This window comes from Odocoileus virginianus, chromosome 13 (genome assembly GCF_023699985.2).
Source record: "Odocoileus virginianus isolate 20LAN1187 ecotype Illinois chromosome 13, Ovbor_1.2, whole genome shotgun sequence".
In the NCBI taxonomy this organism is placed as follows: Eukaryota; Metazoa; Chordata; class Mammalia; order Artiodactyla; family Cervidae; genus Odocoileus; species Odocoileus virginianus.
In genome coordinates, this window is record NC_069686.1 from 9,385,709 (window position 1) to 9,411,498 (window position 25,790).

The 25,790-nt window shown below is 38.8% G+C and overlaps 1 protein-coding gene across 1 annotated transcript in view; it reads left to right on the top strand.

Moving 5' to 3' along the window:
• The window catches only part of CERKL (CERK like autophagy regulator), a 136,523-nt gene that overhangs the window by 80,460 nt on the left and 30,273 nt on the right, over positions 1 to 25,790 (top strand). The window contains exon 3 of the mRNA XM_020888677.2: positions 20,414 to 20,545. Within this exon, the coding sequence (XP_020744336.2) occupies positions 20,414 to 20,545 (132 nt within the window). The remainder of the gene's footprint in view (positions 1 to 20,413; positions 20,546 to 25,790) is intronic.

Sequence of the window (25,790 nt, forward strand, 5' to 3'; positions counted from 1 at the left end):
AACCCCGTGGACTATAGTTTGTCAGGCTTCTCTGTCCATGGGGTTCTCCAGGCAAGAATATAGGAGTGGGTTGTCATGCCCTTCTCCAGGGGATCTTCCCGACCCAGGGATCGAACCCAGGTCTCCTACATTGTGGACAGATTCTTTTACCATCTAAGCTACCTGGGAAGACCAACAGAAGGTGTTAGTGTTGAGAAATTCATGTAATGCATTTAATACTGTGCAGACAGTGAAGAACAGAGTTGTGTGCTTTGATTCCCCTTGTAATCATGTGGCTGCCCGAGAGATGCTACTGCGCGGTGTCATGAGAGTATTTTACCACATATTGGTAGCCTGGAGAAGATAACAATTCAAAACTCACAGTATAATTTCTACTGAACATGTATCACTTTTGTACCACCATAAAGACAAAAATCACAAGTTGAACCATTGTAAGTTAAGGACTATATTAACACTCTGTGATTTTTTGTAGCCCTGAGGATAGCTGAAAACTCTCTTAAAAGTCATACCTATTTACTTACATGTGGCCCAGAGATGATACTTTGAAAAAGCTTTCTAACTGATAAAATCATTGAATTAAAAAATGTTCATGAGGAGGCAGTTCAAGGTAGCAGCCTAAGAAGAGCTTGAACTTGCCTCTTCTTCTGGACAAAAAAAGCTGTACCTGCGTGAGGAATAATTTCCTCTGAAAAATACCTGAAAGCTAGAAGAATAGCAGCTCCATAGCAGAGGGTAAAAGGGGTACATTGAGACAGAAGAGGCAGAGATAGTCTTGCCAAAATATGAACCCAGGTACAGCAACCCATATTTGGGAGGGATATAAAAACTATGGAACTTTTTCCCATGGAGCAAGAGGTTTGTGCCCACGTCAGGATCACAGAGCTGGAGAGATGGGGCACCAAAGCACATGGCCTTGGAAACCACTGGGGAGTATGTCCAGGAGAACCATAGAACTGCAGGGAATGGAGAACCTGCTCTTAGGGCTTGCATGCAGGCTGAGACCCCAGTGCAAAAGCATCAGTTTGAAAAGTGCTTAAACCACATGTGAATATTCATCTCAAAGCATCTCCTGGAAAGGCAGGAATCTGCTGGGACTCTCTCCACTGCAGTTGTCGAGTTCATGCATTCCACACTGAAGGTGCCCCTAGACCACCTGGCTCGGTGGCCAGGGCTGTAGGGCTGCACTTCTGGGCCCCAGGGACTATGTTGTACACGAGGTCACTCCTTCAAGTCTGGGATGAGTAGCTGTTTTGCCTAGTGCATGGAAACAAACAAAGAGCTAGGCAAGATGAATAGACAGAAGAATATGCTCCAAATGAAAGAATAAGACAAAAACCTCAGAAAAAGATCTTAATGAACTGGAGATATCAGGAATCTACCTGATACAGAGTTCAGAGTAATGACTGAAAAGATACTCACTGAATTCAAGAAAAGAATAGATGAACACAGGAGAACTTCAACAAAGAGGTAGAAAGCATAAAGTCCATAAGCACATACCAAACAGAAATGCCAGAATTGAACATAATATTTGAACTGAAAAAAAAAATTACACTAGAGAGATTCAGCAGCAGACTGGATAAAGCAGAAGAGCAGATCAGCAAACTGAAAGAGCAATGGGACTCACCCAGAAAGAGCACATGTGTGTACACACACACACACACACACACATGCACACACACACATGCACACATACCTTCTGGGGCAACATCAAGTGGAATAACATTTGTATTATATGGGTCCCAGAAGGAGGAGAGAAAGAGAAGAGCAGAAAACTTACTTGAAGAAATATGGCAAAACATTCCAAATCTAGAGAAGAAAACAGACATCAAGGTCCAAGAAGCCCAGAGAATTCAAAATAAGATGAACCTAAAGAATTCTGCAATAAGACACAATATAATTAAAATATCCAAAGTTAAAGAGTTTTAAAAGCAGCAAGAAAATACTTTTTAACATATGAGGGAAACCCCATAAGTCTATCAGCATATTTTCAACAGAAACTTTGCAGCTAGAAGGGTATACTGCAAAGCTGTGGTAATTAAAATAGTATAGTGTTGACATAAAAGCAGACACATAGATCAGTGGAATAGAATAGAGAGCCTAGAAGTAAACCCACTCATAATATGGTCAATTAATTTATGACAAAGGAGGCAAGAATATCCTGTGGGGAAGGGACAGTTTCTTTAATAAATGGTGTTGAGCAACCGATAGCAACACACCAAAGAATGAAACTGGATCACTATTTATAACATATGCAAATATTTACTCAAAATGGAGTAAAGATTTGAAAGGAAGGCCTGAAACTAAGTATCCTAGAAGAAAGCATATGTAGTAAGCTCCTGGACATTGGTCTTCCTGATTGATTTTGTTTTTTGTTTTTTTCTTTTTTTGTATCTGACTCCAAAGGCAAGGGCAACAAAAACAAAAATAGATAGGACTACATTAAAAAAACCAAGTTTCTGTACAGTGAAGGAAACCATCAACAAATACAAATACAGCCTACTGAATGGGAGAAGATATTTGCAAATCATATATTCAATAAGGTTAATATCCAAAATATATAAGAAACTCACGCTACTTTATAACAACAACAGAAACCACTCTGATTAACAAATGGGCAGAGTATCTGAATAGACTTTTTTTTTAAAGAAGACATACAGAGAGCCAAAAGACATGTGAAAAGATGCTCAAGATCATTAATAATCAGGAAAATGCAAATCAAAACCACAATGAGATATCACTTCATGCCCACCAGAATGGCTGTTGTCAAAGAACTCTCCTGCAACACTCCTCCATTGTTAGTGGGAATGTAAATGTTACAACCACTGTGGGCAATAATGTGAAGGTAGCCCAAAAAGTAAGAATGGAACTGTTAACTGAACTAGCAATTCCACTTTTGGATATCTAGCCAAAGAAAACAAAGACAATAATTTGAAAAGGTATATGCCCCCTCCCCATGTTCATCGTGGCATTATTTATAATAGTTAAGTTTGGAAACATCCTAAGTGTCCATTTATGAATGTATGGATAAATAGGATGTGGTACATATATATGATAGAATACTACTCAGTCATAAAAACAGAATGAAATCTCGCCATCTGCAAAAACATGGATGGACCTTGAAGGTATTATGCTGTGTGATTTACTTATATGTGGGATCTGAAAAGTCAAAACCAAACCCAGACTCATAGATACAAAAAACAGGTTGGTGGCATTTTATTAACTCTGTTTGCTAAATATGATAACTAAACATATTGCAGTTAATATACAAACACAACATATTGCAGTATATACAAATGTTATATGTGTTAATATATATATGTTAATATGTTTGTACAAATAAACATATTGCAGTATATACAGATGTGGCATCTCTGTGTTATATACATGAAACTATAAAATGTCATGTTATAGTTAAATGAAAAAATTTAGGTTTATAAAATCATTCTCTAACATTTTCATATTTTCATGGCTTGTGAAGGATTAAATGTACAATAATTTCATCAACTTGGATTTTCATAGAGTTAATCATATTTCAATGCTAATTATTTAAACTAATTCTTGGTCAATTTTTAAGCAGAACAAGGGAATAAAAAAACTTTCCTGAAGCCAGTAACATGTATTTCTTTCAGTCTGGGTTTTGTACTGGGGAAAGTGGTATCCAGAGTAAATAAAATTTTATTTTATCCGGATTATTATAAAAGTCTAGTAAAAATAAATGGATGATATATGTTGTTGAATTTTCTTGCTCCTCTTCCTGTTTCTTCCGGCTCTTTCTATACAGCCTTAACTCCTGTATTATTTAGACATGAAATGTTGAGGTGATTACTCCTGGCAGCAGGTGATTCTTTCTGCTAATTGCTGCTCAGTCCATTTAAGTTATTGGAAATAGAGATATGTCACACTGGTGGGCTGCATGTGTATTCAGAAGTTATTGAGCTTGTTCGTTACTTTAAGTAGATTATAGTATTTAGATTGTTTTCACTGGTATGTGTAAAGATGTGCATCCTTAAACTTTGGCTGATACTAACTTGGAATTGAGGCATTTTCATATACATCACCTAATATAAAATATTATCAACTCTGAGTGCTGCTGGGAGGTTGTCAGATCTTATGTGTGAAAGGTTTTTACCATCACTGTTACACATTAACTGGGCAAAGTTTAATATTAATAGCTCCTGAGAATTGTGGCTTAATTTTTTGTGTTTGGATTTTGTTTGCAGCAGTTTGGTTGCTTCTCTGTGTACAGTGGTTGAGAGTATAGGCAAGATTGTGACAAGGTTCTGGGCTCTTAACTTTGATGAACACCATGACATTTCCATCATGCTCCACTCAAAACAGCACAGCTGTGAGTCTGGGAGTGGCATCCCCACTGCTCTCATGAGCCTTTGTTTGGAGAACACCCTGATTAACCCCCACCCTTCACGGTTCATTGACTCACTGATAGATCAAGTTTAAACTAGCACATATTAGCACATTTGCTACTAACAGAGGAACAGTTGGCCATTCTGTTTTACATTGCTGGTTCATTGAAAACTGGCATGCTAAAAAGGTCTATAGAGTATGAATTGAGAGTTTACCAAAGGATTGAGAACCAAGTCAGTTGCATATTAATTTTGAATCATATCTATATTTTAATCTTAGATTATCATTTGGGGGGATGCTTATACTGTTGTAAAATTATGAATAAATGATTTATCACTTTCAGATTCCTTTTTTCAAGGAGTTCAGGGTATTTATGTGTCTTGATACAGCTTTCATAGTAAACGGCTTATCATAATTGAATGAAAGAAGAGCAAGGTTGTGACTGCCTGATGCTTCCCATCATCTCATTCTAAGATGTCTTCTGTAGAGTTCTTTGTAGCCAATAATTTACAGAAATTTTTGTGGTGAACTCTATTTCTGTACATAGGGCTTCCCAGATAGCTCAGTGATAAAGAAACTGCCTGCCAGTATAGGAGATGTGAGTTTGATCCCTGGGTGGGAGCGACGCCCTGGAGAAGGAAGTGGCAACCCAGGCCAGTATTCTTGCCTGGAGAATCCCATGGACAGAGGAACCTGGCGGGCTCTTCATGGGGGGTGGGTTCATGGGGTTGCAAAGAGCTGGACACGACCGAGCGACTGAGCCCACTAGCACACACATACTGATATTTCTGTATCACATGAAAATGTTTACTGATCTCTTGTTTGGGCAAGAGATCTAGAATACATGTCTATTTTCTCACAAACATTTTAAAATCATTTCATTTTTCTTTATTTATTGTTACTGCTGTTATCAATAAATCAATCACATTTCATAAAACAGAGAACTTCCTCTTGCCTACCTTCTTAACCTAGTCTTCAAAGTCTCCAATTTCTCTCCTTACTGTTCTTTTTATGGAAGATAGATTTGCCAGATCATTTGGCAGTGTCACCTGGTGAATCCTTTCTTGGCTTCACTGTTAACACACCGGTGCCATCCTTGGCTACCTGCTTCTTTGCATTGTCCTTTCTCTTGTGAGATGATAGACACAAGTGCCCTGCTGGTGCTGAGGATGGCACTCCCAGTCTAAGCCTAAGAAGGAACAATGGAGATTGTTTTCAAAACCAGCTAGTGCCATGAGGACTAAAGGCAGTTTCTTTCTGGCCCATTTTCTGATTATTTAATAACTGATGAGTTGTTTTAGAAGGCAAACTGATTAATTTTCGGTTCTAAGCAAAAGGGTTAAGTATTTGTTTTCATTGTTGCTATAGACTTAATTTAGAAAAGATTTTACCCAGTTCTTAAATGTAATTCTTCTGCTGGGTTTAAGTTTGTATATACAGGAAGTAAATATGAGAATAGGGATTGAATTATTTTTTAAAAGCTTAACAGCAATAAGAGGTTGTTAGATTTTTCATGCTAAATGTTTCTTTCAAAGGACATAAGTGCCTATTGCAAAACCTGCTTATGATAAATTTTTGGTTCTTTGTGAAGTATTTGCCTTAGTCTTTTTGTTTTATTTTAGGAATTAATGTAAGTGGTTACATTGCTGGACTTCTTTTATATCACAGCAATTTTAAAAGAAAGGCTTTTTGCTTGCATGATTGTTTTTTGTAGTGTTGATTTTTTCTTTAATACAATTGGAATTACAGTTTTATAATTTATTTTTAACTTTTGGTTTATTTTTTAAAAGAATACACACACACACACACACACACACACACACACAATATGGCATCTATTGTATGCCAGATACTATTCCGAGGGCTAGTAATATAGCAAAGAGCAGAACCACGAAGTCTTTGAACTCAAGTAGCTTATATTCTGGGCTTCCCCAGTGGTAAAGAATCTGCCTGCAATACAGGAGATGCAGGAGACTCGGGTTCAGTCCCTGGGTTGGGAAGATTCCCCTGAAGGAGAAAATGGCAACCCACTCCAGTATTCTTGCCTTGAAAATCCCATGGAAAGAGAGACCTGGCAGGCTACAGTCCACAGGGTTGCAGTGTCAGACATGGCTAAGTGCCTGAACACACACACACAGCTTATATTCCAGTGTTAGTGGAGTGTCTTAGTCTGTTTGGGATGGTATAACAAAGTACCATAGAGAGGGTGGCTTAGGAATAACAGAAATTTACTTCTCACAGTCTTGGAGGCTTCAAGCCTGGGCTCAGGGTGCCAGCATGTTCAGGGTCTGGTGAGAGCTCTCATGTCTTCACAGGGCAGAAAGAAAGCTAGAGCCCTCTGGGGCCTCTTTTATAAAAGCACTGATCCCATTCATAAGGGCTCAGTCCTTGTCACCTAAGTACCTCCCCGAGGCCTCACCTCCTAATACCTCACATTGAGGATTAGGATATCAACATATAAATTCTGGGGGGACACAAACATGTAATTGCTAAGAAGAATGAATTGAAAAAAATAAGTGTATTTCTGTGATGTCAAGTGGGATGAAAGTATTTGCTGTTGTTCACAGGTGGTTAAGGGAGACTTCATGGGCTATGAAGCTTTGGAAGAAAGCTGAAAGTCGTGGGAGCCATTTGGATATAGAAGTAATTCTAAGCAGAGGAAATAGTAAAGGGCAAAATGCTGAGCAAGAAAGACATTTGCAGAGTAGATTCAGGGAGCAGAGTAATTGGAAATGAAGTCACAGAGCAGACTGGAGGTAATGCACGAAGGACCTTGTAAGGTTTGTATGGTTTTTGACTTTTCTCCTTAGAAAATTAGGGGCCATCTGGGAGTTTTAAGCAGAGGAGTGACAATACTTTCAAGTGACTTACTTTCAAAATATATATTCTGGCTGCCAAGTAGATAGTAGATTGTGTGAGTGGGTGAAAAGATTGCAGCAGGAGACTAGGTAAGTAGGAATTAGTATCATCCAGGCAAGAGATGGCTTAAATCAGGTTAGGGGTGGGAGAGGTGGTTTGATTTGATAAATCTTTTGATTTATTTTTGAAGATAGAGCTGGCTGGAGTTACTGACTTGGTGGATACTGAAAAAAGTTGAAGATAATGTTAAGATCTATTTTTTACACCTATGAAAAAATGTCAAACATATAGGTGCCCATTATAATGTTTTTATATTTTCTATATTTTTGTTAACCTAGATTCTGTACTTAACATTTTTCTATAGTGGCTTCAAACATTTTGTTCTGTCAGTGTTTTTTATTTTATATTGGAGCATAGTTTTTTTTTTTTTTTTGATTGGTGTGTAGGTTCTTTACCATGTTGTATTAGTTTCTGCTGTGTGGCAGAGTGAATCAGTTATATACATACATCTGCTCCTTTCTGGATTTTCTTTCTATTTAGGTCACCACAGAGCATCACGTAGAGTGCCCTGTGCTATACAGTAGGTTCTCATTAGTGATCTATTTAGTACATAGTAGTGTATATACGGAGAAGGCAATTGTACCCCACTCCAGTACTCCTGCCTGGAGAATCCCATGGACGGAGGAGCCTGGTGGGCTGCAGTCCATGGGGTTACTAAGAGTTGGATACGACTGAGCGACTTCACTTTCACTTTTCACTTTCACGCATTGGAGAAGGAAATGGCAACCCACTCCAGTGTTCTTTCCTGGAGAATCCCAGGGACGGGGGAGCCTGGTGGGCTGCCGTCTATGGGGTCGCACAGAGGCGGACACGACTGAAGTGACTCAGCAGCAGCAGTGGTGTATATATGTCAATCCCAATCTCCCTGTCCATGCCCCTCTCTCACTTCCCCACCTTGGTATCCATTCATTTATTTTATACAACTGTCTATGTGTTTTAAAGGAAATTATAAATATCATGGGTAATTTTGATTGTTGTTGTTGTTCATTTGCCTAGTTGTGTCTGACTGGGTTTTCCTAATTTGCTGACATATTGAATGCAGGACTTTAATAGCATTATCTTTTAGGATTTTAAATAGCCTTGCTGGAATTCCATCACCTCCACTGGCTTTATTGGCAGCAGTGCTTTGTAAGGCCCGTTTGATTTCACATTCCAGAGTGTCTGACTTGGAATGGGAGATGACACCATCATGGTTATCCAGATCATTGAGATCTTGTTTGTATAGTTCTTCCATGGTAATTACATGGGGGTATTTTCCTCAGAAATAGTTCAGTAAGCATCTCTAACAAAAATTCTAAAAATAGCAAACTATCATTATCCTACCAAATGAATGAGCAATAGTTGTGTTTATTATCATCTAATACCTGGTCCACATTGAAATTTCTGCCACTTTCCAAAATGTCTGTTATCGCTGATATGTACCAGCCAGTGTCCAATCTATTAAATACATTTAAACTATAACACTACAACATGCCCCTCCTCATCTCTTTTATTCTCTTAGAAACTCTTAGCCCATTTAAATACAGATGATTGGTCCTTATTCTCAGAAATTCTGATTTAGTGGTTCTAGTGTGGGCCTTTCTAATGAGCTGTTGGGGGATGCCGGGGTGTCGTTTTGGAGATCACAGACTTTGAGTAGTACTGTTAGGCTCCATCTGATTGTTCTTGGGGGCATCATTTAACTTCTCCTTTTATTCCCTGTATTTACTATAAGCTGGATTTTCAATCTAAAGACTTAATTAGATTTATGTTGTAAATCTGGGGCAAGAATACTTCATAAATGATATGTGTACTTCATATTTTATCATCTCAGATGGTCCAGAATGTCTGACTTCCCACTATTAATGAGGCCAAGATGACTTCCCAAGGCTAAGATTTCACCAAAGAGATGAAAGCTTGATCCTTCTGTTGTAATGTCTCTGTTTGAAACTAGTAGATAATTTGTTGAGTGATACTCAGGGACCAAGGGAATGTCTAGTCTTCAGTAAATATTTCATCAAATGATTTTAACATGTGTTGATTATCCTTGCCTGAACTGATTATTTAACTAGGAGTGGATCATAGAGATTTTCTAATTCAATCATTCTTCCTAAATGAGTGCTATTCTTTTTTAAAAATGATGTTGCTTCTCCCAACTGGTACTATTTGGTTAATGGGAAGTACAGTGCATATTGGGCTTCCTGGGTAGCTCAACTGGTGAATAAACTGCCTGCAGTGCAGGAGACCCCAGTTTTATTCCTGGATTGGGAAGTTCTCCTGGAGAAGGGATAGGCTACCCACTCCAGTATTCTTGGGCTTCCCTGGTAGCTCAGATGGTAAAGAATCCATCTGTAATGCAGGAGACCTGGGTTGGGAAAATCCCCTGGAGGAGGGCCTGGCAACCCACTCCAGTATTCTTTCCTGGAGAATCCCATGGACAGAGGAGCCTGGCAGGCCACAGTTCATGGGGTCACACAGAGTCAGACACGACTGAGCGACTAAGCACAGTGCAGCACATAGTGCTTATTAGAAAGGTGGGATAAATCCTTAAGTAGTTATTCAAAGTAAAGTGAAGTTTCTGACTGGGGCAATTGGAAGGATGAAGTTGTTAATTTAGTGAGAAGGGGAAGATGGTGGGTGGAAAGACCAGGTTTGATGGGAAAACGCAGAATTTTAGTTTTGAAAGCATTAAACTTGAGATGTCTAGTAAACGTTTGTATTGCTCAAAGTTTGATTGATTCAAAACAAAAATACTCTAGCTATTTTAAATAGAAAGCTGTTTTGTACAGACAGTGTTATTAAAAGGCTAGAGAAGAAGGTTCTAGTGCATCGACTATGCTGGTGGCCTATAGCTGTTGCTGCTTTGCTTTCCTCATTCCTCCCCCAGCCCACTTGTGAGATGTTTTCTCTGACCAGTTGACTAAGGGAAATAAATGTTCAGAGACAGTTCAGAGACAGCTGTGCATGATACAATAGAAGTGACCTCCTGAAGTGTTACAACCCCACCTGAAAGTGTTCTTAAAAGGTATTAGGGATGGGAGCTCCTTCTGGTGGTCAGAACTTTGGTTGATATAAGTTGTTATGGCGTGATGGCCAGAGAGATTAACATGTCTCAATGCATGATCAGTGGTTAAGAGCTTAGCCAAATAGTTGAAAGTAAAAAATTTGCAAGGTTGGTGACAGATGTATAAAGCAAAAGTGTATGAATGGCTTTCACAGAATAAGAACAGATATGAGATTTATGTTTTATGTAAATAAAACATTTGTAAATGTAAGCATTTGTAAATGCTTACCAAAGAAACTTTATTCTAGAAGAGGAAATAACCAGATAGGCAAGATGCTCCATTTTAGAGATGTTTGTCAGCATCTTTTCAGAGCACATCTAGGCTTGCACAATGAACATATAAACAAAGTGGCCTTAACACAGGAAGGGGAAAATTATAGGGGTTTAGCAATAAGCACGTATATTCACTAAGGCTGATTTGATTATCGCCATTTTTTTGAGTACTCTACTTGCAGACAGATCAGCCTTGAGCCCTGGACATCCCAGAGCAACCAGTCAACCACTTGATGGGAGATTGATACATTGAATCCTTTCTTTTGTGAAAGGTCAGTGTCTTGGCCTCATTGCTACCAGTGCTTACATTTGGTATGGATTTGGATTTATTGTCCACCATGTTTCTGCCAGTACTACCATTGGTGACTCTCCTAAATACCTTGTTCAGTGAATTTATACCTTCTACAATACTGCTTTTGATCACAGGACTCATTTGCATCAAGAAAAGTAAATCAATTGACTGAGCAGTGTGGAATTCACCAGTCTTACCACATTTCCTATTTTATTATACTGTCTTCCACTTGGGAGACTAAATCTTGTGATAGTAAAGCAGTTTTTAGTTCCATAAACAGAATACATAGGTCTATGGGCCAGTGAATGAGTGAAGGTAAGTGTCATCTCTTTTCTTCACCTTTTGTTTTCCACTGATAGTATTTTTTGCTTCTGGCCTCTATGACTTTGAACTCTGCTGAATTAGAGGTTTCAGTTTATATGGGAAAATGATAATGGTTCAATTGAACTGGACATTGAAACTACCTGGTCATGTTATTGAACCATATGACTGAACCAGCAAATGAAAAAATAATAATAGTGCTGTTGCTTTGCTGGCAAAGGTGATCAGTTCTGATTATCAGGGGGAAATAGTGTTGTTTCTGCTACTCCATAGGAGGACCACATCTGGAAACTGGCAGGCAACCTGGACTGCCACTTAGGAGCAGGATGAAATGAATAAACACATAGTCCAGGAAAATAAAAATGGCCAAACTGACTTCAGGAGGCATAGAAAATGTAAACAGATGAATTACAACCAAAGAAGTAGAAAATTTTTTGTTACTTCTAAAAAAAAGAAAAAATCCCCACCAACTCTGACATTTTCAGATGAATATGCACCATACCTTTAAGGAACAAGAAACTTCAACATTATTTAAACTACTCTGGAGCACAGGAAAAGAATGAAAACTCCCAGATTTTATTTATAGAACTTGCATGGAATTAATACCAACATCTGACAATAAAGTCCAAAACAGGAAAAGTATAGATTGCTTTTACTTATGAGTGTCAAGCAACCCTTAATAAAATAAGGAGAGGTGGCTATGTTATGAGCATGATAAATATGTGCTTAGTCACTCAGTCGTGTCCGACTCTTTGTGATCCCATGGACTGTAGCTTGCCAGACTTCTCTGTCCATGGGGATTCTCCAGGCAAGAATACTGGAGTGGGTTGCCATGCCCTCCTCCAGGGGATCTTCCTAACCCAGGGATCAAACCCAGGTCTCCTTCATTGCAGGTGGATTCTTTACCATCTGAGCCATATACATCTCATTTTATTTTATTTTAAATTTATTTATTTTAATTGAAGGATAATTACTTTACAGTATTTTGATGATTTTTGCCATGCATCAACCTGAATCAGCTATAGCTATACATGTATCCCATCCATCCTGAACCCTATCCTATCTCCCTCCCCATCTTATCCCTCCAGGTTATCACAGAACAATGGCTTTGGGTGCCTTGCATCATACATCAAACTCACACTGGTTATCTCTTTTACATATGGTAATGTATATGCTCCAATGCTATTCACTCAAATCATCCCACCCCTGCCTTCTCCCACAGAGTCCAAAACTCTGTTCTTCACATCTGTGTCTCCTTTGCTGCCCTGCATGTGGGATCAGTTACCATCTTCCCAAGTTCTATGTATATGCGTTAATATACAGTATTTGTCTTTCTGACTTACTTCACACTGTATAATAGGCTCCAGTTCTGTCTACCTCATTAAAATTTACTCCAATGTGTTCCTTTTTATAGCTGAGTAATATTCTATTGTGTATATGTACCACAACTTCCTCATCCATTCATCTACTGATGGACTTCTAAGCTGCTTTCATGTCCTAGCTATTGTAAACAGTGCTATAGTGAACACTGGGATACATGTGTCTCTTTCAATTCTGGTTTCCTTGGTGTGTATGCCCAGCAGTGGGATTGCTGGGTCATATGGCAGTTCTATTTCCAGTTTTTTAAGGAATCTCCATGCTGTTCTCCATAGTCGCTTTACCAGTTTGCATTCCCACCAACAGTGTAAGAGGGTTCCCTTTTCTGCACACCCTCTCCAGCATTTATTGTTTGTAGGCTTTTTGATGACAGCTCTTCTGACTGGCATGAGATAATACCTCATTGTGGCTTTGATTTGCATTTCTCTGATAATGAGTGTACATCTCATTTTAAAGCCTACATGGAGAAATTTGTGAAGGAATCCCATCGAGCTCTGGAACTAACAAGAGTATTCTTCATCAGCACTGTTAGTCACATTCTTCTGGTGAAACCAACCAGTGCAAGAAGAATAGAGAAAAAACATGAATTTGTATGCCAGTTGGAAAGGGAAAAGTGAAATAACCATCATTTGAAGATGAAACAACTATCAACCTGGAAAATCCAAGAGAATAAAAGGAAATCTATGATGAACAATGAGAAAATTAAGTGCTAGGTATAGAAATAAATAGTTTTGATATTTGCTGTTAATATTCAGTGAGGAGATGGAGTTGAACGCATACTGATGGCAGTAGCAAAAAAGATGAAAAACATAGACTTGTTCAGCATTCATCTGACAAACATTTAACATGGTACTGAGGGACACAGAAAACTTAAAATGGAAAAGCATACCTTGTTTCTGTAAAGAAAGACTGAATCTCATAAAAGTGTTATTGTCCTTAAGAGAATTTATATTTAATATAATCGCAATAAAATGCCAGTAGAATTTTTCCATACTAGACAAACTGATTTTGAAGATCATGTGTAAAGATAGACATGGGAATTCTTAAAAGTAGTAAAGAGAGACCAACTGTACCAGTTATTAAGTCATGTTATGAAACTATGATATTTAAAATGTTATGATACTGACAAGAATAAGTCAATAGATCTCAGACAAGACATTTAGATTCAAACACATCCAGAGACTTAATATATATAAAGTGGCAAATGAAATTTGTGGGAGAAAGATGGATTATGTCATGAATGATGTTGAGATGGATAGATAGCAATCTGGAAAAAAGTTAAGGTCAGCTTTCATAAAATATGAAATTGAGACCATCAAATTATTAGAAAGATACAGGGGATTTTTTTTGTCACAAAGGGAGTTTTTAAATATGACACAAAAGCCAGAAGCTATAAAAGAAGTGATATATTCAACTACAGGCACATAAAAATGAAAATAGCATAAATAAAATGAAAATCACTAAATGACACACTGGGGGAAATATTTGTAATTCATCTAACAAAAGGCTGATTTTTCTTACTGTATGGAGCACTACTATAATTAACATGACAATACAAATATTATTTTTAAAGATAGGCTAATGATATAAACTGATAGCTCATGGAAAAATAAAAGCAACTGTTAAACATTTTCAATGTTTCTCAACCCCCCCTTATAATAAGAGAAATGTAAATTGAAATTAGAGTGATGTGCAGTTTTTCATCCTTCAGATTATCAAAGATCAAAAGATTTGAAAATATGCAAGGTTTACAAGGGTGTAAGAAAACAGACACTCTTAAGTTCCTAGTGGTGTAAGTGGCAGTAAAAATAATAGGTAAACTGAGTACTGTGGGTCATGCACTTTCCTAAGTACTTTATATTTACTTCTTTAATCATCACATGTACCTTTTGTGAATGGTACTCTCATTAGCCCCTATTACAGATGAGGAAACTGAAGAACAGAAAAGTTAGACAATAACTCAAAGGCACGCAGTTTGGCAAATGGAGGAGCCAAGGTTTAAGATCAATTACTTTTATTTTAGCATTTATTTTTTTTTGGTCACAACTCTGAATTGTTTCAACAGCAAGTAATTTGGCAGTATACACTCTCAAGGGTACATATACTTTGATCTAGTGATTCTCGTTCTAGAAGTTTCATCTGCAGTTTTCCGTAAATAGATGCAAAATGACATTTATTGCAGCATTATTTGCAGTAAAGGAAGATTGGAAACAACCTGCATACCTATCCCCAGGGACTAGTTAATTAAATTGAGGTTCATACAAAGAAAACTAGGCAGCTCTGGATAAACTAAGATGGCACTCACATACATTTTCATATGTGCAAAGAATAGATTCTCAATGATGCCAGTAGTTGTCTCTTAGGAAGGGAACTGGGTGTCAGGGAATGAACTGACTGATGAGATTTTGAATTCTCAGAGTACAGTGTGTGTATTTTAATCTGCACAGAAAACTACTGTGTGTGTGGTTCTCAAATACAGAGACATTTGTATTGAGGTCATTTGGTGAAGAGTGTCACCAAGTGCCTTAGACCTGGATTCAGACTCCAACACTGGATGGTTAACTCAGTGGGAAAGAGGCTTTGGAACACCTGTAGCAACTTGACTTCTTCCCTGACTTTGGCTGTGACTGGAGGAAGGACAGAATCCATAGAGCTCTGTGTGTTGGGGTCAGATTCCTCTCAACACCACTCTGCTCTGCAGTCTTAACTGCGGCACACAGTTTTTATCTTTTACACATGGTGTCGCTGCCTGAAGTCCTTCATCAGCTAGACTTTCATCCCTCTAAGGCCTTCCCTGTGTACTCGCTGGCTTGACACCGTCCCCCACTCTCTGCTACTCCAGACACCATTTTATTTTGCCCTGTGGAATGATTCTTCATGAGCAAAATCTTGGAGGAAACCCAAGAGAGTTTCCAGTCTAATATGGAAGATTAACTAATAAATAGGTGTAAAGTTACAATGGTGTATACCAATCAAGATGGGGAAGTACATGGATTCGTGAGAATAAATGATAAGGGGGAAATGACCTAGCTGAAGTCATAAAGCCAAGGAGGTCATGATAGCCTTTCCCACTTTCCCCAGAAAGCGATAACTGAGGCGAGGTCAAAGCAAGAAAAGAGGAGGTTAACTGGGCAAAGTGGTTACAGTGGCAGACGGTGCAGGTGGGGAGCTCATGGGGGGAGCAGGTTCAAGGGCACTGTGGCAGAAGGCACGTAGGAATTCAAGAAAATGAATGGAGTAGGAGGAGGCTTGAGGAGGGAGCGTGGATGGAGAGATGGTTGGGGCTTTTTTTAGTTATACCTCTTTATTCCACTTAATTACAGACATTAAAAATGTCCTACTTTATTGGGTAGAAATCTCTATTCTAATTTCTAAATTTTGACATCAAATTGCTACCTAATTCATGTATACTTAGACCTTAGCTTCATAGTCATCATGTTAAGTTCATTTAAAAGAAAAAGAGAAATGAGAAAGTGAATACATGCTCTGGTTTAAAAAAAAAAAATTCAGCTTTGTTGACATGTATTTAAAAACCCCTTGATTGACCCAGAATGCCTAAGCACATTTCTGATTAATTTAGCTTTCATTACTATTGTTAACTGAGGCTTAAAATAAACTTATTTTGCTTAACTCCTTTTAGAAAGTCTTTAAAAATAAATTTAGCCCCTTTCCTGCCTTAGGTTTGTGTCACAAAGATTGGATGGGATGTAGAGCATGCACTTTTATACATTTACATTTAAAGTCTACAAACCTTCAGCTAGAATGTGCTTATCCTCACAAGCCGAAATGACTGTTTTTCATTTCCATGAACATTTATTCCTTCACAGTCATGATATATGAAGAGGGGGGAATAAAAGTTGGTTTGTATGACAGTGTTTGGGGACTCCTATCTGGTGCTTAGATACCTTTCTTCCTGGGTCTGTTACTGCTGGAGAAATGCGAGTATTCTAACAAACTTACCAGGTAAGGGAAAATTTAAGTAGATCTTAGTCTGGACTGTCTGGAGTTGAGAACAAGTTCCTAGTCCTTGTCATGTTTTAATAAAAGTGAGCCTTAGATTAATCTGCTTAGCCCCTCCTCATTAAAGGACACCAATGCTGCCCATGGCAGTCTTATTTTGACCTGATCCAGAATCACATACCTCATTTTGTTGTTGTCTCTTCAGTCTCCTTTAATCTGGAACAGTTCCTCAGCTTTTGTCTTTCATAGTCTTAACAGCGTTGAGAAGTCTAAGGCGAGTACTTTGAGAATACCCTTCCACTTGGGTTTGAGTGTTTTCCTCATATCAGGTCCACATTATGTACTCGGGGCAGGAGTCCCACAGAAGCTGTGTGTCTTAGTGCTGGGCATGGCATACGTGAGACACGTGTGTCTGTCTGTATCACTCAGAGTGTTGTTAGCTTTGATTGCTTGACTGGGGAGGTGTCTACCGGTTTTCCCTACTGTAAATATCCTTTTTATCTTCTGTATATAGAAGAATAGGGAGGGACAGAGTTTAATACTAAGTAAATACTTTGTTCCCCAACTGACTGTCATCATTGATGGTTTTAGCATCCATTGCTGATTCTCGCTTGCTGCTGCTAAGTCATGTCAGTCGTGTCCGACTCTGTGCGACCCCATAGACGGCAGCCCACCAGGCTCCTCTGTCCCTGGGGTTCTCCAGGCAAGAATACTGGAGTGGGTTGCCATTTCCTTCTCCAAGGCATGAAAGTGAAAAGTGAAAGTGAAGTAGCTCAGTCATGTCCGACTTTTAGCGACCCCATGGACTGTAGCCCACCAGGCTCCTCCATCCATGGGATTCTCCAGGCAAGAGTACTGGAGTAGGTTGCTGTTGCCTACTCCAATTCTTGCTTAGATCCATCATTATTATAATGGTCAAAAATATTGATTTTCTAACTCTTTAGTTTTTCTGTATTTATTGTTTTTCTTCTATAAGACAGTTTTTCCTTCTTTCTTTGTGTGTGTATTTAGTGGTGTTTTTTTTTTAAGAAACATGGCTCCTAGAGTTTTTTTTTTTAATTTAAATTTATTTATTTTTTTAATTGAAGGATAATTGCTTTTAAGAATTTTGTTGTTTTCTGTCAAAACTCAACATGAATCAGCTATAGGTATACATATATCCTCTGCCACTTGAACCTCCCTCCCATCTCCCTCCCCACCCCACCCCACCAGGTTAATACACAGCTCCTGTTTGAGTTTCCTGAGACATACAGCAAATTCCCCTTGGCTATCTATTTTACATATGGTAATATGAGTTTCCATATTTCTCTCTCCATACACCTCACCCTCTCCTCCCCTCTCCCCAGGTCCATAAGTCTGTTCTCTATGTCTGTTTCTCCATTGCTGCCCTGTAAATAAATTCTTTGGTACCATCTGTCTAGATTCTGTATATATGCGTTAGTATATAATGTTTATCTTTCTCTTTCTGACTTACTTCACTCTGTATAATAGGCTCTAGGTTCATCTACCTCATTAGAACTGACTCAAATGTGTTCCTTTTCATGGCTGAGTAATATTCTATTGTGTAAATGTACCACAACTTCTTTATCCATTGATCTGTTGATGGACCTCTAGGTTGCTTCCATGTTCTAGCTATTATAAATAGTGCTCCATAGTATGTATAGTATGTTACTGTCTTTATTCCATTTTATATTGCCCCAGGTTTGGCCAGTGGAAATCCTGAGACAGAGTCTTTTATCTGAGATTTTTGTACAAATGATATAAAAAATAGATAACAGACGGACAGAAGATAAATAACCTAGGAGCAAGAAGCCTGAGAGGTGAATCTGTTGATTCAGAGAGGCTTCAGTGAAGAAGTGGTATTTGAAGGGAGCTATGAAAAAGTGGTCGCCTTTTCAAATTGGAGATGAGGTGGAGTGGAAAGGGAGGCTGAATGCAGGAAGACTGGACAGACCTGGTGTTCAGCAAGTGATACAGTGGGTCTAGATCATGAAGGGGAAGCTGGACTGAAACAGAAAACCCTCTGCACTGTTTGCTTCTAGCATTTTCTCTGCAGGTCTCATGCCTTGGTATTTTCTTCCTGGCCCTCCTTTAGCTGTTTGGGAAGGGGGAGGATGAGGTGTGAGGCAGGAGGGAATTGCAAGTGGTGGAAAGCAGCAGCCTGAGCCCAGAGCCTTACTCATATGCTATGTTCTCCAGAAGCCCTTTTTCAGATCCTAATGAGCTCCTCTCTGCACTCCCAGGGCACCTTGTGACTCTGTGTTAACAGATCTGTTCTGCCTTGTACTGTTTCTATGTGTGGATACGTCTTCCCCCTTTGAAGTATGAGCCACATATGAACCACTTCCCCTCTTCCCAGTACTCGGTACAAATGCTCAGTATGTATTTCTTGAATCTGTGCAAAAGGAAGGAGCGAGGATAGGTTGGAGTTGGTTGGGGAAGGTTCTGGATGTCATTTTCAGGGGTTCAGGCATGCTCCTCAGGCAGAGATAAGCCCTGGAGCTTTGAACCAGGGTTGCTGGGAGCTAGAAGGTCTGAGGATGCAGTGGAAGCGGGATGCTGCAAGACACCTGTGAGTAGCCAGAGAGAGACGGCCCGGAAGGACAGAGGCATGGAAGCAAACAGTTACCACCACACAATCCGGGCCCTCATTGAATGTAGGAATTGATTGAAAGGGGGAAAAAGGAGTTGAGCATGGCTTTGAGGTTTCAAGACTGGATAGTTAGCAGATTGCCTGAGACCTCTCACCAAAACAGGAGCCCAGAGCCAATTACAGAACAAGGAGTTCAGCATCGTCCTGTCTGGTCCTCAGCCAAGACTCTCCCTGAATTCAAACAATATGATTCGTTGAACATTTTTTATTATATCAATTATGGTAAGAAAATATTGTCTCTGCTGGAGGCACAAAAACTGACGTGAGTGTAATGGGCATTTTTCTTTTGGCTTCTGTAACGGTTTCATTAAAAATGGATGCTAGGAACTGCTTTTCTAACCTTGAAGCATGGCCCAGTGAGAGAAGCTTACCATGAAGGAAATAGTAGTCAGCTTTCCTCTGGCTCCTCTGTCCCCTCCTGCCCCTTCCTAACAACAGAAAATTTGCTTTGCACCTGCTCCAACTGGGCTCTAAGTGATAAGCATCTTGCAAGCCCAGAAAATTGTAGTATCAAATCTCAGCTCCAACTGTGAGGCAGCACCATATCCCCGGATCCCGCTGAGAGACGTTGCTTTTCTGGTTCCCCAGGGAAGAGTTCTTTCTCTCTGGCCTCCTTTCAGGTTTGAACTCTGACCTAAGCCTTCTATTTAGCTCCCAGCATGCATTGCTCTGGAGCTGGCCCTGACTTAGCCCCGAATCCTCCACCCTGAGCTCACTAGAAGGTCAGCCCTGGGTAGCCCTGGGGTCACTGAATACCCAATTCCAATAATGAGCATATTTATCCAAGCAGAGGAAATGGACTTTCCTATTTGTTACAGTCCATTGCTTCCCCTGCCCCCGCCCCGCCCAGAAACAGGTGCTTAAGAAACATTGGATATATTCACTATTATTGGTGATTTGGTAAATATACACAAAAATCATCTAATATTCACAAAGTTGTTTTTGTTCACACCTTCCTTCACAGGTTAAAAATACTTTGTTATAACTCAGGACTTAACTTTAAGAGAGATATTCCTATTTCATTGCTAGGGAATGTGAAATGTTTGAGAATAATGCTGTATTCAGGAAAGCTTTTGCCAGGATTTCAAATAAAAATAGCAAATACTAATTAAATAGGTGTATAACATTCTAACTTGCTTTAGTGTGTGGTTTAAAGGGAAAGAAAAAAATGCTGACAGAGTTTATAATTTCTGTCTTCATATTTTCCTCTTAGGTTTTTCAAACAGACCAAAATCATTAAAAATACTCCTTAACCCCCAAAGCCACAAAAAAGAAGCTACTCAGGTCTATTATGAAAAGGTTGAACCACTGTTGAAGATTGCGGGAATAAAGACTGATGTAACAAGTAAGTATTTTCAGAACATAATTTCGCCTTTAAAAAAGAAATACTCGAGGAAGCAAGATAACCTTGAGTTTGTTCTGAGTCAAATTTAGGAAGCTAGTTGTAATATCTAAAGCTTGTTTATGTGCTTTGATAACTTACTGCAGCCAGCTACAGGATTATGATTCAATTATTTTGTTTCAGTTGTATTGTTTTTTATTAGAGTATCACTATTGTCTCTTTAGACCTTTTTCAGACTTTAAAAGTTACTAGATATCATGTTTAAGGGGGCTACACATGTTTCAGTATCTTCATTGAGATGCTGGCTATTTGCACATTATCTCTGCAGTTGAGCAGTGATTGATTTTTGCTCACTTAAATGTTAGATGTCTTCCATGAAATCCTTCATTAGGTGGTTTTTGTTCTGACTCTGACCCCTGCTGGTTGGGTCAAAACTCAGCACTTAACTGCTGATTTTAGATGAATTTGGAGAAGCCAGAAGCTTAAAATCATTGTCTAAAACAAGAGAGGTGCTTAGGTTTGTACGCAGAAAAACAGAAATTTGCTAATGCTGAAGTTCATGGAAAGAAGATATTAAAATTATTTTCAGCTGTTAAAATTTGGTGACCAAATTCCTTTGATTGCTTGGGAGTGGTGGTTTAGTCGCTAAGTTGTGTGTCCAACTCTTGTGATCCCATGGACTGTAGCCTGCCAGGCTCCTCATCCATGGGATTCTCCAGGTGAGAATACTGGAGTGGGTTGCCATTTCCTTCTCCAGAGGATTTTTCTAACCCAGGAATCTAACCCGGGTCTCCTGCATTGCAGGCAGATTCTTTACCAACTATGAGCTATGAGGGAAGCCCAAAGATTTCCCTAACCAGGAATTGAACCCCAGCTGCGGCGGTGAAAGCACCGAATCCTAGCCACTAGACCACCAGGGAGCTGCTTTGATTCCTTTGAGACTCTGATTTTTCCAAGGGGATGAGGTGAGGAGGGTTGATGCTGTTGTGAATCACACCCTCAGTTTTTCTGGTTTTACTTCTAGGTAGCTTCTATTTACAGTTAACAGATAATATAAATGTGTAGTGAATTTTAATTGATGAAGAGTGTTGCATACGCCTACTCAGGATACAAGGCCAGAATGCACTTGGAATCTCCTAGTCCCAGTTATAAGTTCCTGAGGAAGATGGGTCTCACAATGTAGATAAGGTTTAAAACCTACATCCCATGATTTGATGGATAGGTATGCCTGTGTTTGCTGTGCCCATAGTATTTTGGTATTTCTTTCATGAACCTTGGCTTCATCTTAAACATGGTCCTTTCCATCATTGTACAATGGTTGCCAGTGAATTTGGTTCTTTATTCAAATTTAGTGGGGTGGGAAGAGGTGTGCATATGTGAGAGATTCAACATGTTTTAATCCTGAACGAGGATTAAAAATTTTTCCAAAAAAAACCAAAACTTTTTCTGATTAACTTGACTGTCCTAATGTATTACATATGCTGCACCTGGAGCGCTTTCTTAAGCAGCAAGACCCTTCCTAGGAGATACAGTGGGACCCCCTTCTCCTAAAGGCTGAGGACACCTGAACTGAAGTTGGGAAGGCTCCCAACAAGGTGCAGAAGAAGAAGGCTGAGTCCAGATTAAGGATATATCTTTAGTGCTACAATTGGGAGTTTACTGTTTGTGCCTTGATCCTGCAGTGCTGTATAATTTTTATCACGGTGTTGTAATTTAGTTTAGCAAAGATGATTATGTCATCAGGATAAAGATCAGAAAACACGAGGGAGACATTGGAGGAAAGAAAACCAGCCTACGAGGCTTGAACTAAGGTAGAGGAAATGATAGGAATGTGCTCTCCTTCTTAATAATTGTATTGGAGAGAAAAATATTTTGTCTAGAAGCTTTATGCCCTAAAATTTAAATGTTATCAAATATTATATTTAATTTAACATAAAATAAAATTAGAATATTACATAAATGCAAATTTAGAATTTATTTATGTATTTGTGCAGGATGGCTAATTATTACCTGCCTAACACTCCTGCTGCAGGCAAAATTATAAAATTACATCTTTTGCTTATGAAACCATTTGGGTATGTATATTGGCTTAATATTTATATTTTTTAAATGTTTACCTATTTTATGTGAAAGACACACTAAACATGTGGTTATCTGAAAAATTTTATCCTGCCTATCTCACTGTATAATTTTGTAGTTTGAATAAGGCTATATATTTAAAACTACCTTGTATATTGTAAAGTGCTATAGAAACATGGTCATAATGTAGCATATTTTAGTTTCATAAATTATGTAATAACAAGATTCAACTTACACTTTTAAAAGGTATCTTTTATGAAACAGTAAGGCAGAAAGAGTACACATTTTCTGCATGTCCAGTGTGACCATTGTTTTAATGTGTGTTCTGTGCACCACTGACTCCAAATGGACTATGAATTATGTAATAAAGTCTATCTGATGATGAATTCATTAAGAGAGTGCTGTATAATGAGGCATGATGTAAAACTTGTAACAAGATGTATTCATCATAAGGGCTTCCCTGGTGGCTCAGTGGTAAAGAATCCACCTGCCAATGCAGAAGATGCAGGTTCAATCCCTGGATTTGGAAGATCCCCTGGAGTAGGAAATGGCAACCAGCTCCAGTATTCTTGCCTGAAAAATTCCATGGACAGAGGAGCCTGGTGGGCTACAGTCCATAGGGTCACAAAGAGTCAGACATGACTGAACACACACACACAGACCATATGGTCCAGCAATTCCACATTTCTGGGTGTTTAGCCAAAGGAAACAAAAACACTAACTCAAAAGATATCTGTACTCCCATATGCATTACAGTGTTATTTCTTAAAAAACATTTTATTGGAACATAGTTGCTTTACAATGTTGTGTTAGCTTCTGCTGTATAGCAAGGTGAATCAGCTGTATGGGTCCATATAACCCCTCTTTTATGGATTTTCTTCTCATTTAGGTCACCACAGAACCCTGAATAGAGTTCCCCATGCTATACAGTAGGTTCTCATTAGTATTTGTTTTATACAGAGAAGCGTGTATATGTCAGTCTCCCAGTTTATCCCACTCCCCTTTCTCCCTTGGTGTCCACACATTTCTTCTCGGTATCATGTGTCTCTTCGTGTTTTGCAAGAAGTTTCATCTGTACCATCTTTGTAGATCCCACATATATGCATTAATATATGATATTTATTTTTCTCTTTCTGACTTTCTTCACTCTGTATGATAGTCTCTAGGTCCATCCAGTTCTCTTCAAAAGGCACAATTTTGTTCTTTTTTATGGATAAATAATATTCCATTGTGTATATGCATCACATGTTTATTCCTCTGTTGATGGACATTTAGGTCACTTCCATGTTCTGGCTATTGTAAATAGTGCTGCAAGGACTGCTGGGGCACATGTATCTTTTGGAATTATGGCTTTCTCTGGGTATATGCCCAGGAGTTGGGATTGCTGGGTCATATGGTAGTTTTATTGTTAGTTTTCTCAGGCACCTTTGTACTATTCTCCACAGTGGCTGTATCAATTTACATTCCTACCAACAATGTGTGAGGGTTCCCTTTTCTCCACACTCTCTCCAGCATTTATTGTTTGCAGATATTTTTGTGATGACCAGTGTGAGGTGACACCTCACTATAGTTTTGATGTGCATTTCTCTAATTAGTGATGCTGAATATCTTTCATGTGCCTGTTGGCCATCTGTATGTCTTCTTGGAGAAATGTCTGTTTAGGTCTTTTGCCCATTTTGTCACCAAGTTCTTTGTTTTTTGGTATTAAGCTGCATGAGCTGTTTGTATATTTTGGAGATTAATCCCTTGTCAGTTGATTCATTTGCAAAGATTTTGTCCCATTCTGATGGCTGTCTTTTCATCTTGTTTATAGTTCTCTTTGCTGTGAAAAAGCTTTTAGGTTTAATTAGGTTCCCATTTGTTTATATTTGTTTTTACTTTTCATTACATTTTATTTTCATTACAATAGCCAAGACATGTAATCAGCCTAAGTGTTCATTAGTTGATGAATGGATACAGAAAATGTGTGTATATGTGTGTGTGTATATATACACATACATATGTACATGTCATGCCACAGAATACTATTCAGCCATAGAAAAGAAGGAAATCTTGCTGTTTGGGGAAATGTAAGAGGACCCTAAGGATACTATGGTAAGTGAAATAAGCCAGAGAAAGACAAAAGCCATATGATCCCATTTACATATTGAATATTTTTAAAAAGTTCCCCCAAACAAACAAACCAGAACATGTAGATACAGAGAACAGATTTCCAGAGGTTTGGTGTGGGGGTGAAATGGTTGAAGGGTGTCAAAATATACAGACTTCCAGTTTAAAAAAAAAGATTCTCACCACATTAGTAATAGCATATTAATTTCATTTTGGTTAGTGCTGAAAGTCTAACTCCTTCTAAATATAGATCAGCATCTTTTGAAATAGTTGAGCTGAAGAAGCATCTCCCCTCTGCTGGTACTTTCAATGCACTATCTTATCTAATAATCATATCAGAAGAACTGGAAGAACCTTAAAAAAGAGTTATTTATTCCTAATGACTTGATACATGAATCAAAGAGCAAGAGTGGAAAGCCCATTCTGGCATATGATGCCATTTCTTTCTCTTCCTCTCAAAGAAGAGAAGACTTTAAGAATTACACTGTTAAAGGTGTGAGAGGAATTCTGGACATCATAGGATAACTCATAGAACAATAAGATTTAAAAAAATCAAGGCAGCTGAGAAATGAAACTGGAAAGAATGGTGGAAGCCACCTAGTTCAATTTCCCTCCTATGGTGGTGTGCAGGAGTGTGGCACTCCTCGCGGAAGAAGTGCCTCTTCTGGGGCATTCCACAGCCTGGCCTGGGCATCATGAGGTGGGGCCAGCGCGTGCTGTTACTGGACAACGCTGGTGGACGCTCTCAACTGGAGCTCAGTCACTGTGCCCCTGCATATTAGAAAAAGGCACCTCCTTTGTTCTTACTTACTAACAGGTGCTCTTTCTTCTGGCCTGATGTAGTCCAAAGTCACCTAGCATGTTGAATAATCTAATCTAGTATTAGCTGGATTGCAAACCTACTTGACCCTTTGCCAAACGTCTGTGGGAAATGTAAACTGCAAGAAGAACTTGTGAGCTGCTGTTTGTCTCCTTGTGACTTTCCGTGTTGCCGTTTATCTTTTGTGCCTGCTGACTTGCTTCAGTTCTGTCCAGCTCTTTGTGACCCTGTGGATGGAGC